The 15,008-nt window shown below is 43.0% G+C and overlaps 2 protein-coding genes across 2 annotated transcripts in view; both read left to right on the forward strand.

Moving 5' to 3' along the window:
* The first annotated feature begins 257 nt into the window (after nucleotides 1–257).
* On the forward strand, nucleotides 258–6,569 carry txn2 (thioredoxin 2). Its single transcript, XM_030735611.1, has 4 exons — nucleotides 258–329; nucleotides 2,208–2,482; nucleotides 5,826–5,949; nucleotides 6,083–6,569. Exons 2-4 carry the CDS (start codon nucleotides 2,208–2,210, stop codon nucleotides 6,197–6,199), a joined length of 516 nt encoding a protein of 171 aa, XP_030591471.1. The 5' UTR covers nucleotides 258–329; the 3' UTR covers nucleotides 6,200–6,569.
* Nucleotides 6,570–14,723: 8,154 nt separating this feature from the next.
* Nucleotides 14,724–15,008, forward strand: part of LOC115784307 (myosin-9) — a 30,403-nt gene continuing 30,118 nt past the window's right edge. Inside the window, exon 1 of the mRNA XM_030735480.1 lies at nucleotides 14,724–14,999. The gene's annotated coding sequence lies outside the window, so the exon portion shown is untranslated. The remainder of the gene's footprint in view (nucleotides 15,000–15,008) is intronic.

The following is a 15,008-nucleotide window of genomic DNA, read 5'->3' on the forward strand; positions in this document are numbered from 1 at the left end:
AACAAGTTTCCACAGAAACTTGCTTTGTTGATGGAGGTTATAAGCTAAAAATATTTTGATCTCTAACAACGCATTTTCTCTATATTAACATTAAATCTTTATATTACTGTTAATGATATCTTTAGTGATATTCTAAACTAATGCAAACACTAGCTGTCAGGTTAATGAAGAGCAGAAAAAAGTAGGTTACACTGCAAACCCAAACCCTGTGCTTCCCAACCTGGCCAGCCGGTGGCGCCACTCACAGAAAAGCCGCACGGCACCAAAACGGAAGCACTTCATTGGTCCGCGAGGCCAAGCTCGAGATCAGCATCTACTGAAGTAGCGAGGTAAGCCGTGAAAATGCCCGTGTGTTTTAATGAGCGGAGGATGTGTGTGACATTTGGGATTGTGTTGTTAAAGTGTACGGTTGGGCTTCTTAGCGGGAGGAGGCAGCGGCGGGGTAAGGTTTAGGAGGAAGAAGAAGAAGAAGAAGAAGAAGAGGAGCAGTAGGAGGACGAAGAGGGCAAAGTCATACGTAACGTAGATTAATGGAGCACACGAGCTGCCGGTAGATGAGCAGCAAACAGAAGCTATTGGGTCGAGGAAACGGTACGGAGAATACTTAAAGCTCGAAGCTCTGTCTCTATCTTCAGATTCAGAGAGGGCTTCAACAACAGGGTGACGCGGCTCAGTGTGTTCTGCTAATAAACTCATTTGTTAACGTCACCTGTGATGTGACGCTCACGAGCCTTAATCGCGTTAATTAGTTGGTTCATTTGATAAACAAGCGATAAACAGCTCATGCTTGAGCTCTTAAGTTAAAAAAAAAAAAAACTCATAACAGAGTCTCAGGTGTGACTGTGCTGTCGCAGGTGACTCACACTGGAAAATGGAGGTGTTGCCATAATCATAATCACTTCAGTGCAGTGGAGATCCTAAAGTTTTTAATTAAATACACAGACTATTAATAAAACTTCCAGAAAATACCTTTATAGTAGCTCGAACCACTGACTTTTCCTGTCTGAAATGATTACTCGTTGTGTAATATGATTGCTGTATAGTATTTAGTTGGAGTTGTAATCAGATGCTATGAGCTGTTTCTGACATACCCTATATTGCCAAAAGCCTTCACACGCATATGAACTTGAGTAACATCCCATTCTTAATCCATAGGGTTTAATATGATGTCGGCCCACCCTTTGCAGCTATAACAGCTTCAACTCTTCTGTGAAGGCTTTCCACAAGGTTTAGGAGTGTTAATGGTAATTTTTTTGACCATTCTTCCAGAAGCACATTTGTGAGGTCAGATACTGATGTTGGACGAGGAGGCCTGCCTCACAGTCTCCACACGCAGTCTTGTTGGAACAGGAAGGGGCCATCCCCAAACTGTTCCCACAAGATTGAGAGAATGAAATTGTCCAAATTGTCTTGGTATGCTGAAGCATTCAGAGTTCCTTTAACTGGAACTAAGGGGCCGAGCCCAGCTTCTGAAAAACAACCCCACGCCATAATCCCCCCTCCACCAAACTTTACACTTGGCACAATGGAGACAGACAAGTACTGTTCTCCTGGCAATTGCCAAACCCAGACTTGTCCATCAGATTGCCAGAGGGAAAGGCATGATTTGTCACTCCAGAGAACACGTCTCCACTGCTCTAGTATCCAGTAGTGGCGTGCTTTACACCACTGCATCCAACACTATGCACCTCAGCATCCACTGACCCCGCGCTGTCATTTTATGTGGCCTACTGCTTTGAGTTGCTGTCGTTCCCAATCACTTCCACTTAGTTATAATACCACTAACATTTGACTGTAGAATATTTAGTAGTGAGGAAATTTCAGAACTGGACTTGTCGCACAGGTGGCATCCTATCACGGTACCACGCTGGAATTCACTGAGCTCCTGAGAGCGACCCATTTTTTTTCACTGATGTTTGTAGAAGCAGTCTGCATGCCTAGGTGCTTGGTTTATACACCTGTGGCCATGGAAGTGATTGGAACACCTGAATTCAGTGATATGGTTGGGTGAGCGAATACTTCTGGCAATATAGTGTAGGTGTGTGTAAGAATGGCCCTCAATGAGGCAGCTCCTTTACCTAAATTACACCGTTTCCAGTAGTTCAAGTGTATTGGAAGCCGATTGCTTATTGCCATAAGAAACGGAAACAGTCCTGACCTGATTTAACCTGATTTTTTTTTTCTGTTTCTTTGCCCGCTGTGCACAGATGGCTCACAGGCTGCTGCTACGTAGACTCTGGACGCTCTCTGTGAAAGATACCCTCTGCCTCCCCAAGTCCACTGCCACAGTCACTTCCTCTTCATTTTCCACATCCCTTCACTCCACAACCCGGATCTCCTTCCTGTCTCCATCACGCAGTCTGCCTCGTGCCCTTCCTCACACCTCTCGCCGGGAAGTCTCCTTCAATGTTCAGGACAACGAGGACTTCACAGAGAGGGTCATCAACAGCGAGCTGCCTGTGCTAGTGGACTTCCATGCACAGTGAGTGTTTCAGGGAGGGATGACTGGCAATAACAGACAGCACAAGCAGACTAATTGTATTGAAGTACCGACTAATTGGTTTCTAATTGTAGACTGAAAGGAAAGACACAAAGAACATTGCAAATGTCTTTGTTTTTCAGTCCCATCATCTTGAATATTTTACTCTGGCTAGCTTGGTGCTAGAGCTCCAGACAGTTATGCAGATATAGATTTGTTTTGCAAATATTGATGATATTCAACTCTGCAGAGTTCAGTCAGTGAGTGCTGATGTGTGGCTGCCATTTGCATACACTCACCATAGGGAAAAAAAAAACTTTTTCCACAGCTGTCCTGTCTCTTTAAAAGATGTATAGCATGTGTGTTGCTGTTAAAAATATACATACACTGCTGACCAAGGGGCTTAAACTCTCAAGTCCACAACAGCTGCTCAAAGGTCCACGGTATACACAGCATGTCCCACAGATGGGTCTTCATCTTCACAGCTTTTAGATTGTTTGACATTAATTCACTGAACACCACAGGCCTTTTTCACTGAAGACAATTACAGGGAAGAATTATTTTTACTGTTAGCGCTCCCATCTCCCACAGCAGTTATTAAAAAAAAACAAAAAAAACGCTGTCCTACTTTTGTGTTCCCTTGTAATACGATACTGTGCAAAAGTCTTGAGTCTGGAGCACACTATATGTTGCTAGGAAAATGGGAAATGCATGCAGTGATTTATTGAAACACAAAAACATACATGGAAATACAGGATATCAGGCAAAAGTTTATACAATTCTAACAAGTCAATATTTGGTGTGACCACCTTTATTCTTCAGCACAGTCTGAACTCTCTGAGGCAGCTTTCTTCTCATTTCTTTAAGCAGTCTTCAGGAATAGTTCTCCAGGCTTCTTGAAGGACATTCAAAGCTCTTCTTTGGCTGTTTCTGCCTTTTGTTCTGTTCTCAGGATGATCCCACACTGCTTCAGTAATGTTGAAGTCCGGGCTCGGAAGAGGCCAATCCATGACTGATGGTGTGCCATTGTGTGTTTTTACACACCTGCTTTTACTGCATCGGCAGTGTGTTTGGGATCACTGTCATGCTGAAAAGTGAAGCTGTTACCAATCAGACACTTTCCAGATGTTACTGCATGCAAGATCAAAATCTGCATTGATAATTCCATCAGTTGTGACAAGATCTCCAACACCCCCGTCTGAGATGCAGCTCCAAACCGTAACAGAACCTCCACCGTGTTTTACAGATGGCTGTGGACGCTCACTGTTGTACCTCCTCTGTACATACTGAAAGTATAGAGAACTGTTGCTGAAGACCACTTTAAAACATTATAAGAAAGCCTGGAAGCAAAACAGAAAGAAATGAGACTGATGCACAGTACTTTTTGTGTGCTCGTCCAGTTATAATGGTGTCAGGGAAGTGCGCTATGCATTATTACTAATATTTTATAAAGAATGCTCATTATCATTATGCTCATTATCATTTTAAAGGCCTCATAGCTTGGTCTCTGCTGTGACTGTAGGATTGATTGCAGGAGTGTTTTCATTGTTGTAGTAACTGTTGGAGGTAGTAATGCCCCTTTTGTGTCTGCACTGCAGAAAGTAGGAACCATTGTGGTCTTTAAACTCCTTTTTTTTGTTTTTTTGTTCTTTTTTTTTTGGCTCCAACTACTGTGCAGGTACCTTGTGAGCACAAGAGGAACTATCAGTGATGTGGGTGTACTGTGATTGGTCCAGATGCAAGTGTACACTGATTGAACAAATGAATGCAGCATCTTCAGTTGTCCAAAAAACAAACGCTGGTAAAACACTATGTAAACAAGCTCTTATCTTTAGCCCTAAAATGGAACAAAACAGTGAAGTCCAGACTTTATGGTACCAATATGTGACAGAGGAAGTATTTTGCGCTCATGAGAGCGAAATATAAAAATATTTGCTGGCAGTCTTGCTCAACTTGCTCCTAAGCAGCCTCCACAAAGTAATGAAATTTAGAGAGAAAATGAGATGCTGAAACAGGATTACAAGAAAATAAATGACCACAAGCTGCATTGCCAACTGCTGTTTGGCTCTTACATCACTTCGGAGTTCCTGTTAGCAGCACAAATGCAAAACTAAAAAAAAATAAATTAATAGCTTGGAACATAATCTGTGGAATATACAATCTGCTAAACATTTGATCCTGCTGTGCTTCCATAACACATGCATTACAAAGAAACCACAGGAGTTCAGGAACATGAAGGTTTTAATAAAACCCTCAGGCTCACCAAGCACAGCACTGTCAACTTACTGTACACAGAACAACTGCATGCTGTTAGTGTTACACCCACTAATGCACTGCAGCCAGAAGTGGAAGAACCAGATCACAGGCATTGCTTCAGCCACTGTCACAGTGAGGATGGATAGTATAGCGTCAGCTTTCTGTTCACGTCACTGCTGTGAGGCAGCCAATTTGCGATGGTATATTTTCCCAGATAAATAAATAAATCCCGCGATTGAAAACAAAATATTTAGAAGCAGCCAAACCATGTGTGTTTAACTGCTGCTTTGTTCTTCACGCAAGGGCTTGTATTTTATCTGCACAGTATAAATAATATTTGCTCACGCGATCACGTCTTAAGATAGAACTTTGACGCGATACCTTTGACCTGTGCTGAGGTCACAACCAGCAGCTGTGACCTGTAACACAGTACATTCATTTTACCTGACATTGGCTGATGAAAAGAAAGTGACCCTGTTTGGCTGATGAAAGTAAAGGGTTAGTTTTTCTGATGCATTCATTCATTGTCCTGAATATACATGCATCATTATAAGTCCACAGATAGTCTGTCAGTAGTACTATTTGGTTTTTTCTGAGCCTTTAGTGGTCCTTTTATTAGAAGGATGTCATCTATTAAAACAAACTGCAGCCCTCATTTGGTTTCTAGGTCATCAGATGGTGGGTGTGAGGGTGGGAGAAGGCATACTTTTGTTTTCTACCTCAGATATTCTGAGTTTTGTTTTTTTTGCATTGCTTTTCCACAAGCACTGGCTCAGTTCCATCAGGTTTCCCAGCATACAGTGTACCAGGTCGTGGTAAAACTTGTTCCTTCTAACAAGATCATTTCTTCCCCTGCGCTTTTCCTGCTGTGCCGAGTCTAACTACGCCCTTGCACTAAAAGATGTTTATTGGCATTAACGACATCTGTGCTTTCCCTTATCTGACGAGCTTGTCTGCTGTGAGAGAGCTCTATTGCTTTATTAGTCCTGTAGATGAATATAGTTGCTGGTTGTAGGCATTGTCACTGTTTGTGAGCAAATGAATGCACCGCACTGACTCTGGGTTTTTTGTTGTTTTTTCTCTTTTTTAGGTGGTGTGGCCCCTGTAAGATCCTCGGGCCGAGGTTGGAGAAAGCTGTTGCAAAACAGAAAGGTCGCGTCGCCATGGCAAAAGTTGACATAGATGACCACACAGATTTGGCTATCGAATATGGGGTGAGTTCCTGATCTTTGCATAATTTCTCATGAGCTTGGATGTAGCATCACAGTTTATTATGATGTGCCACATGTTATGAAGTCACAGTATCATTAGTTCTGCCTCATGACGCGTGGCTCGGTCTGCCCTCAGGTGTCCGCCGTTCCCACGGTCATCGCCATGCGGGGAGGCGACGTCGTCGACCACTTTGTGGGGATCAAAGATGATGATGAGCTGGACTCATTTGTCAGCAAAGTCATTGGACAATGATATCCACCTGTCCCCACGCAGCCACACCCCAACATCGTTCTCGTGCTGTTTTCTTCGCTTCTGGCACAGTCGCCGAGCCCTTGGCCGCCATTTTGAGCCTGTTTAACAATCACCATTAAGTAAACAAAACCTCACCACAATCACAACTGGCAGACTCTCAAATGCTCACACCCATCCCTAGACGCGTTGCTACAGCTGCGCATTGTCTCTCTCTGTCTCCCTGTTGTTTTTTTTATTGTCTGGTGATGGGTGTGTGCTCCATTTTGCAGCAGTTCCATGTTCCTTTCATAATGTGACTATTCTTGCTAAGCCTGGTGTAAGTTATCTGTAAAAATCTAAGTTGGATGGAAAATAAATGTGCTCTACTGCACTTATTGTGTAACATGTGGGATGAACACTTATAGTTTTAGCGGCGTGGGGAATTTAACTTAGAACCTGACGATACTGAATGAGGTTCGTGACAGTGTTATGTGTAGTTCCTGCTCCTGACCACACGAGGGTGACATTTCTCTAACATCGCAGAACCACACAGTCATTTTACACCATTCTGCCTAATACTGTGAGAAGTGTGTGTGTGTGTGTGTGTGTGTGTGTGTGTGTGTGTGTGTGTGTGTGTGTGTGTGTGTGTGTGTGTGTGTGTGTGTGTGTTTCTCTGGGTCCTGACTGTGAAACTGTAGTCGAGAGGGAATTGCAAAGAAGAGTGTGATTTTTAGTTTATTACTAAAATGAACTCTGTGTACCAGAAACACGAGCAAGTGAAATAATAAAGGAGTCTAAAGATGCTGTGTTTTCAGGTTGTGGTTGTGTGTGTGTGTGTGTGTGTGGTTGAGATAGAGACAAAGGGTTGGAGCTTTGCTGTCCCCAATGACACTGATGCAATATCATGTACTTTCCCTCCCACAGCTGTTTTTATAGCACCCAGGAGATGCACTTATAAGCTCCAGATGGATATTTGTGTGTGTATTTTTTTTTGTTTTTTTTTTTAACTTAAAGGGGAATATACATGTTTTCCTCACCAGGCTACCTGATGAAGTTAAAGTTGCTCTGGATGTCATTACCTTGGATCTTGGGATAAATTTTCACCAAGACATCTCCTTTAAACTCTGGAGTCCAAGTCAGGATTAGTGATGACTGCATCTAAAATACTAAAAATGTCCTTTATTTCTTTTTTTATTCAAAATATAAGGTTAGTTATTGTCAATGAGGAAGCAAACATCTATGAGTGCCTTTCAACTGCTCGCCATTGTCTGAATTAGGAACACCCTGTATCAAGTTGATGTAGTGGTTAGCTCAATGGCCTTACACGTGAAAGATCCTGGATTCAGTCCCAGGAGGAGAGTCAGCCCCAGCCTCAGGGGGTCACAAGATACTGTTTTCCTAGTGCTGGTCCCAAGCCTGGATAAATAGGAGGGTTGCTTCAGGAGGGGCATCCTTGTAAAATCTGGCAAATTTAAAAAAAAAAAAAAAAAAAAGTACCTTCTTTTCTAATGAATGTGATGCTAAAGTGATGAAGAGCAGAAGTGCTGGAAACATCAGTTTCCATGGTGCAATAACTGCAAAACTGAAGCCACTGTGTGAGACCTGATGATTTTTCACATTTATCTTTTTTTTTTTTTTTACCAGCACCTGTTCTAGTCAATATTTGTGTATTTTTCTCTTTTCTTTCTATTCCTCTCCTTTTTTTTTTTCTAAAATAAAATGACACCAGGCTAAAATATTATATTTCCTCATTGACAGGTTGCTCTAAAAGCTCCCTGAAAAACTTACATTTGATCCAAAACATTGCAGCAAGAGCACTACGGGGTATTAGCAAGAGAGATCACATTTCTCCTATGCTGGCTTCTCTCAGCTGGCTCCCTGTGAAATCCACAGTTGAATTTAAAGTTCTTCTCCTCACGTCCGAAGTACTGATGAACACACACCATCCCAGCTTAAAGACCTTATAGTAGAAAATTGTCCTGATAGGGCGAAGCCTTGTTTGTTCCTACAGTTCTGAAAAGTAGAATGGGAGGTAGAGCTTTGCTTCCAGCTTGGATTCAGGAGGATTAGTCTTAAAATGTTGCTTTCTCATAAAACCTATGGTTAGGGCTGGATCAGGAGATGCTGCTGTCAGCTGAGGCTGCTGGGGGACCTCCTGTCAGATACTGAGCACCTCTCCTCTCCTTCAATCTCCTTGCATTTATATGACACAATTACAAGCCATTGATCTTGCATTGTCTGTTCCCCATAGTCTGCTTTGTCTTCTCTCTCAGTTCTTTTCTGCAGGTATCTCCAGACCTCTACGGTTTTGATCTGTAGGCTAATCCCACCGACCTCGTCTCGCTATGCTCAGCTGTTCTACGGTGTGCTCTCAGGAGGTTGTTGCAATGTTGGGGTTCCCTCTAATGCGACAGGCTCTTGGCCTACAATATAAAGAGCTATTGTTGTGAAATGGAGGATTTCCAGTGCTATAATGTCAGTGTTTATTACCCCCCCGTGTCTCTGCCCTGTGTTTGAACATGAAGGTGTGATTCATGTTGCTAGAACCCTCTCTTTACTGAAACGCCCACACACCGCCTTCTACTTAAATCACCTCCCTTCTGTCATCCCCTCAAATCAACAGCGTCTGCCTTCTTGTCTGTGTCTCTAATTTTCACCTTTGTATGTTTTCATTCTTGCACCTGGCCAGACTGCTGTACCCACCTTTCCCTCTTCCATCAGAGTCGTAATCGACACACGCAGCGAGGGAGGTGGACTCTGACCCTTGAGCATGCAGCTGACTGCACCATTTAGTCGATCACATTTATGCCCTGTACAAAACCATCTCCCCGCCTCTCTCCAGTCCAGATATGTGTGATTTCAGCCTTTGCTTGTTTGTAGGTTGCTATGGTTCCAGAAGAGAAAGTAATAAATAGTTATCACTGGACGTGGTTAATGATTAACAACAGAATAGAGCTTGTTGGGAGGGGTTCTTCCAATGACAAGGTATATTAAGTAAAATGCTAGCGTCTATACACATATAAACGCTTTTAGAGCAAGGAATCAGCCTGATAAAGACTGGACTGTGGGAGTGAGGCAGGCCTGTATCACCGACCATGAAATACTCAAGGAAATGAGGTCAAATGGTGCAGAGGCAGACAGGCGATCACCTGGCCTGCCTAGAAAGACACTTCAGTCATCATTTCATCATCCCCTCTTTCTCACATAATTTGCTAACCAGAAAACATACCCAACCCTGCCTGCTTTCCCATCCTGGCGTGTCATTACAGAGAGCCCGCAGCTGACAGAATCATGGTGAGGGCCTTCAAACTGCTTATTAAAGTCACATCATTTGTCATGTTGCATCTGCACTTTTAGAGGTCCTGGCCTGGATTAGGTCATCGCAAATGAAGCCCGAGGATGTGCTCATGCAGAGTTGCTCAGTAGCAGCAGAGATCCAGTGATTTTTTTTTTTTTTTTCTTTTCAGAGTGGGGGGGGGGGGGGGGAATTCCACTGGTATTACGTAAGCAGGTGTGAGTAAAGCTTAGAGGCCCAGATGTACAAACACAATTGTGAGCTGGATGAAAGACATTCCTGCATAGATTTGAGATGTCTGGGGCTGCATGACAGCACCTCTGTGAATGAGCTGACATTTGATAATCAGTAACCAGTCTCAAGGCCGCGAGTTTCAGCGCGCGCACATTACTTCCTATGCGAGTCTGCTCATCCTCTTTGCTGTCAGAGAGGAGAAGAGGTGACTGAAGAGATGACGACAGCCACCAGGAGGTTCAAGACTAACATGTAACCCTACACTTCTTCCGCCAAGAACAATAGACCACACCTCCACCCTCTTTCCTCGCTGTCTCTCTCTCTTACTCAACCACTCTTGTGACCATATAAGGGAAAAAAAGACAGGGGAAGCCAGCGGCGGCTCCTGCTGCTGCTGAGTAAACGGCAAGAGGCAGAGCTGCCAGAATTCTTGTAGTGAGCCTGTCCCGCTTTGGCCGCCTTTCTCAGAGCCTCAAACTGTTAATGTTGCCTGTGTGTTTGTTTGAAATGAAATTGCTTGTAACTTAGCCAAAATGCCTTTGCCCCGTGTGCGTATTTGGATGAAGCGCGCGTGTGGGACAAACAGCAGGATCTGGCACAGACCTGAGAGGATTCTGTGTTTACAGTAAACACAAATCTGTATTTATATTTTAAACACATGCTGCCCTCCACCTTGTTAGGTCTCCGCTCGGTTCCAGGCAGATGCAAAGATGGCACAGACAAAGCAGCCACTGTTTCTGTCTGTGTTAATCCCATCATTTTTTTTCTCATGCAATACCATATTGACTCAGCATGTGTTACGAATGTTGGCATATCAGCCCCGCAAAAAGAGACCAAGGAAGTAAGCTGTGCGTGTTTTCCCCTTACTCCACAGTCGCTTGTTTTGTGAGTCAACATGTGTCTTATCACTCTTTCCTGTGTACTGATTACTACGGAAAAGGAGGAGGATGGAGGAGCTGGAAGCCAGGGAGAGGCTAAAGACTAAAAGACAGCATAAATAGCCACTCAATTCACCATACTTATTATTGCATTATTTTAAAAGCTGGGGAAGCTCTTAATTATTCTTTGTGGTTCAAGCCTTTTGAATACACACAAACAAGCACTTTGCTTAATCATGTCAAAAGTGTGCTGTGTGAACTGAAACACACTGTGTAAATAGTCTCAGCAGACAGGGAAATGGTGATGAATGAAACACAGGGGTTGTAATAAGTGTTCTTGAGAGGTTACAGCAAGAGGATGTGGGTCAGACAGTAGCAATAAAGTGAACCTGTTAGATTTTTCCTTATTTTCTGTCATATGTATACCATTAAAATGGCAGATGTTCATCATAAAAATGGCCATAGTTTAAAATAATCAGGTCAGCGTGCATGCAAATAATCCCAGTGAGCCAAAAGCTAAAAGTTTCAGACTGTTTATTCTGCTCTTGGCTCTGTGTGATGTCACTGAGAGTGGATATTCCTAATGTGTTCACACACACAGGTCTGACTGAGAGTACAGGGGCCCCTCCCACCTGGCGTTCAAACCTTGTTTGCGAGGGGCAGCAAATCAGAAGAAAGTCGTGGGGTGATCTGAGGAGCTTCATCAATTGCCAGGTAATTAGGATTATTTCGAACTGTGAGTCATGCAAAGCTGCTTTAGTATACTACATGAATGAAAGTGTAGAGTAGGAAACGAGCAGAAGAGGCAACTTGTTGGATCTCCATCTGAGCCGCAGCACATTCAGACATACAGGGCGTGTGTGCGTGCCTGCGTGTGCATTCTTGCTTGAGGGCACAGACACACATACACTTTCACCAAGACACCGACGATCTCACACCCGATTTCACGCAAATAATTACACACCAAGAGTGGTCAGTGAGTTAACATGGCTGCCTTTTTAACGTGCTGTCGCTGAATGAGTTCCTTTCTTTCTGACTGGATGATATAATGGCCTTACACACCCTGAATTACAGACACACCCTGCCACTGCTATTACAACCAAGTGAAGGGGAAAAAAAGAGAGAGAAAGGGAAGGAGGGAGGGAGATAGTGAGGTCAGAGTTGTCCATATTTGGTAATTCTGCTCCAGTTTTAATTCCTACATTTATTTCTGTTCCCACTTCTCTTTGTTTTTTTTTGGATCCAAGATTCTTATTATATGAGAACCTGTTAGATTGCAGATGTGCTTTAAATTCAGATTTGTTTGTGTGTAAGAAACCAGACTCTCTTGCTCACCCCCCCCCCCCCTTTTTTTTTTCTTCACCCCTGCCCCTCTCCTTTCTTGGCATCTGTGCCTGTGCAAGTAACACGTGACCTTTGACCTCTTAGCTGACTATTCAGATATTTCTGATCCATCCCAGTAAAAAAAAAAAAGAAAAAAAAGGGGGGGGGGTTATTGATTTTTCCAGGTAGACATGCTGAATCTCCATTTTTGTCCACCCTCTCTATACATGTGACAGACACCCAGCTGCTAAAACATATAGTAAAACTCACAGACACATTCCACTCATAATGACACACAGTGAACATAAATCACACATTGTACTGAAAATGCGATTTTTCTCTGTTTGTCAGCGGATTCCAGTCATGCCTTAGGCCCTGCTGCAGTATAAGGCAACTTCTGGAGGCAAATGAGGATTACAGTTTGCTTTATGCACTTCCTGCATACCTGCACTTAAACATTTCTATCTAGAATGCCACCATCTGTTTTGTGTTGCTGTTTCTTTTCAGGCATTACTTCCAAACTGGAAAAGAGAAAGACTTGTCTTAGCAGCAAAACTTTGTTGCTTTAAATCAAAAGTTTGAAGCATTTTTTTAACATTTTTTTTTTTTATCCGCAGGTCTGTCATATGAACTCAAGAACCTGGTCATATAAGAAGACCTGTTATGCTGATTTAGCAGCTTTGCCTAAAATCCTAATCCTTATTTTACATTATGCTGGGCCTTTGTGCAGCTCCTTTTAATTCAAGCCATTTTAGCTCCTTTCCTTTTCAGATAACTTTCTTGTGATTGGCTGCCACATATAAACAGAAGGTCTGAGCAGGAGGACATCTGAGATGACCATATTGGGGTTATTCACTCTTATTGACATTACACAGAGTCAATAGTAGAAAAAAAGGCCTAAAACTGAGTATTTAGAACAGTCTGACACCTGAGCTTTTGACTCACATTATTTGAAGCTTTGGCCATGTTAGTTATGAGCATCCACTTTTGCAGCAGTATATGTATATATAAAGAGAGCATAATAGGTTCCCTTTAGCACCACCAATCATGGTCCACATATAGATGAGTGACAGAAGAAAGAAATGGATGAAAATGGAAGAAAATAAATGAATCTTTGTATGTATTTTGTCATTTTAAAATTCATTGAGCTACTTCACACTTTTTCTACACCTCTCACTGATCAGAGCCGCAGATTTTTCATTAGCGTCTGATTCTGAGAAAGTGAAAAAATGTTTTTATTTTCCACCGCTAACATCTCCCTGCCGGTTGTGGCATGTGGATTGGCCCCGTGCCTCCAGCTCCGCTCAGCAAACTGGGCTCAGATTACCCAATCTGAATCCCAGAAGACAGTTTGAAGTAAACAGGTTCATATTGTTCTGTTCATTCTCAGGTGCAGACTTTGGCAGCACTTTTTTTCCCCCTCCATATCTATCATTTCAATCAGTTTTTTTATTTAAAGTTTTCCTGTCACCCTTTCCTACCACATTCCTTCTTCCATTCCCCTCATTCATCTAACCAGCTGTTTTCCAATTTATTTACCTTTGATTCCACATACAAACCTGATATATCTCCCCGTATCTCTTCATCCTTCATTTCTTTCTTCAGAAGGCAACATCGGGGCTTCTGGACAGGCAGGTGAAAATAAATGTCAGGAATGATTTGAAGGTTGAACAAGTTATTTTCCCTCCTTTCACATTAATTATCTCATCACCCGCAGCAGTTCCCATGCATTGTCAACATGTTTGATCATGAAGCTCGGCTTAGTTGTTGAGTGAGTTGAAAGCACAAATGACATAACTGTTCTGCATCTCATACCGTGCTCCTCATATCTAATCTCATGTCTGGCAGGTGGACTGCTGCATTTTAATAAATTCATTGCAAAACAACAGGAGTTCTGTTAGAACTTGCCAAAAGGTACAGGTGGAGTTTTAAAAGGAAAACAGTTTTCTTAATCAGAAGCTGGAGCTGCAGTGTTTTGAACTGGAGCAAGTTAAATGCATTACAGTACAAAAATTAGTCCATTTGTTTTCTTGCCTCTAAGAGCATGGACGTGCGTGAATAAAGTGTTTAATGAAGTTTATTTTAAAGGAAGCAGGAGCCACTGGCCTAAATGATTTTTAGCTCTTAAAAATTGTTTAACAGTGTAAAAATCCAAGGCCAGGTCAGACACTTCCTGACCTCCTTTCAGAGTGGAGACAGCTTGTTTAGAGAGAAGGCTGCAACACTATTAATACATCTTATTTATTTAAGCAGACAGAGGTGGTTTATAGTTTCAACAAACCACTGCCTGAGCTTTTGTTACACCTTTTAAAAAAAAAAGAGAGAGCCAAGGAAACATATACATTAGTAATATGAGTAGCAGTATAGAATAACCCTGACAAGCCTGCGTGTGCCGGATTTGTCTGATAGCTGGCAGCAGTAAAGGAGCCATCCTTGTTCATTTTTTTTAAAGCGCTCAAAGGACCAGATTGGACCCCGCTGACACATGAGGGGAGACCATGAGTGATGCAGTTCATCCTGAGAGCGACTGGTACTTATATGGTCATAAAAATCCTTAGCATGCACATACCTCACTCATTAAACACAGCTTTATCGCTAACCTCTCTCGCCTCGCCTCCCCTCCCTCCTCTCCACGCTTTCAAGCTCAGTTTTTTTCCTGTTCTTTCTGCTCGCTGTCACCCCTCCGGTCTGTGCAGGCCTTTGGAAGGAGGTGATTGGTTCAAAGTGTGGGGTTTATAAGAAGGGGTGGCCGCCATTGGCCAGAAGGCGGGTATATGACGGTAGGGACCCGCCTCATCTTGGACCGCACCCCGGCTCTGGCGGGTAGCTCGCTGACTGAAACTACGTGAACCAGTGAGCAGCGATTGGAAGAGGGAGGGAAAAAGGAAGAGGGGGAGAAAAGAAAAAAAAGAAGCTAGAAAGAGTGAGTGAGTGAGTGAAGTGGAGGGAGCAAGCGAGCTGTGTAGTTTAGCCTGAACTCTTCGAAGCTGCTGCCGACAGGAAAAGAAGTTTGTTTCACGGCGACGCTGACTGAGCCACACGGTTGTTGTTAGCCACCCTCTGAAAGGCGCCCCGCACCCGGAAAAAGCAGGTAATTTCA

Source organism: Archocentrus centrarchus, chromosome 8 (assembly GCF_007364275.1).
Source record: "Archocentrus centrarchus isolate MPI-CPG fArcCen1 chromosome 8, fArcCen1, whole genome shotgun sequence".
NCBI lineage: Eukaryota > Metazoa > Chordata > Actinopteri > Cichliformes > Cichlidae > Archocentrus > Archocentrus centrarchus.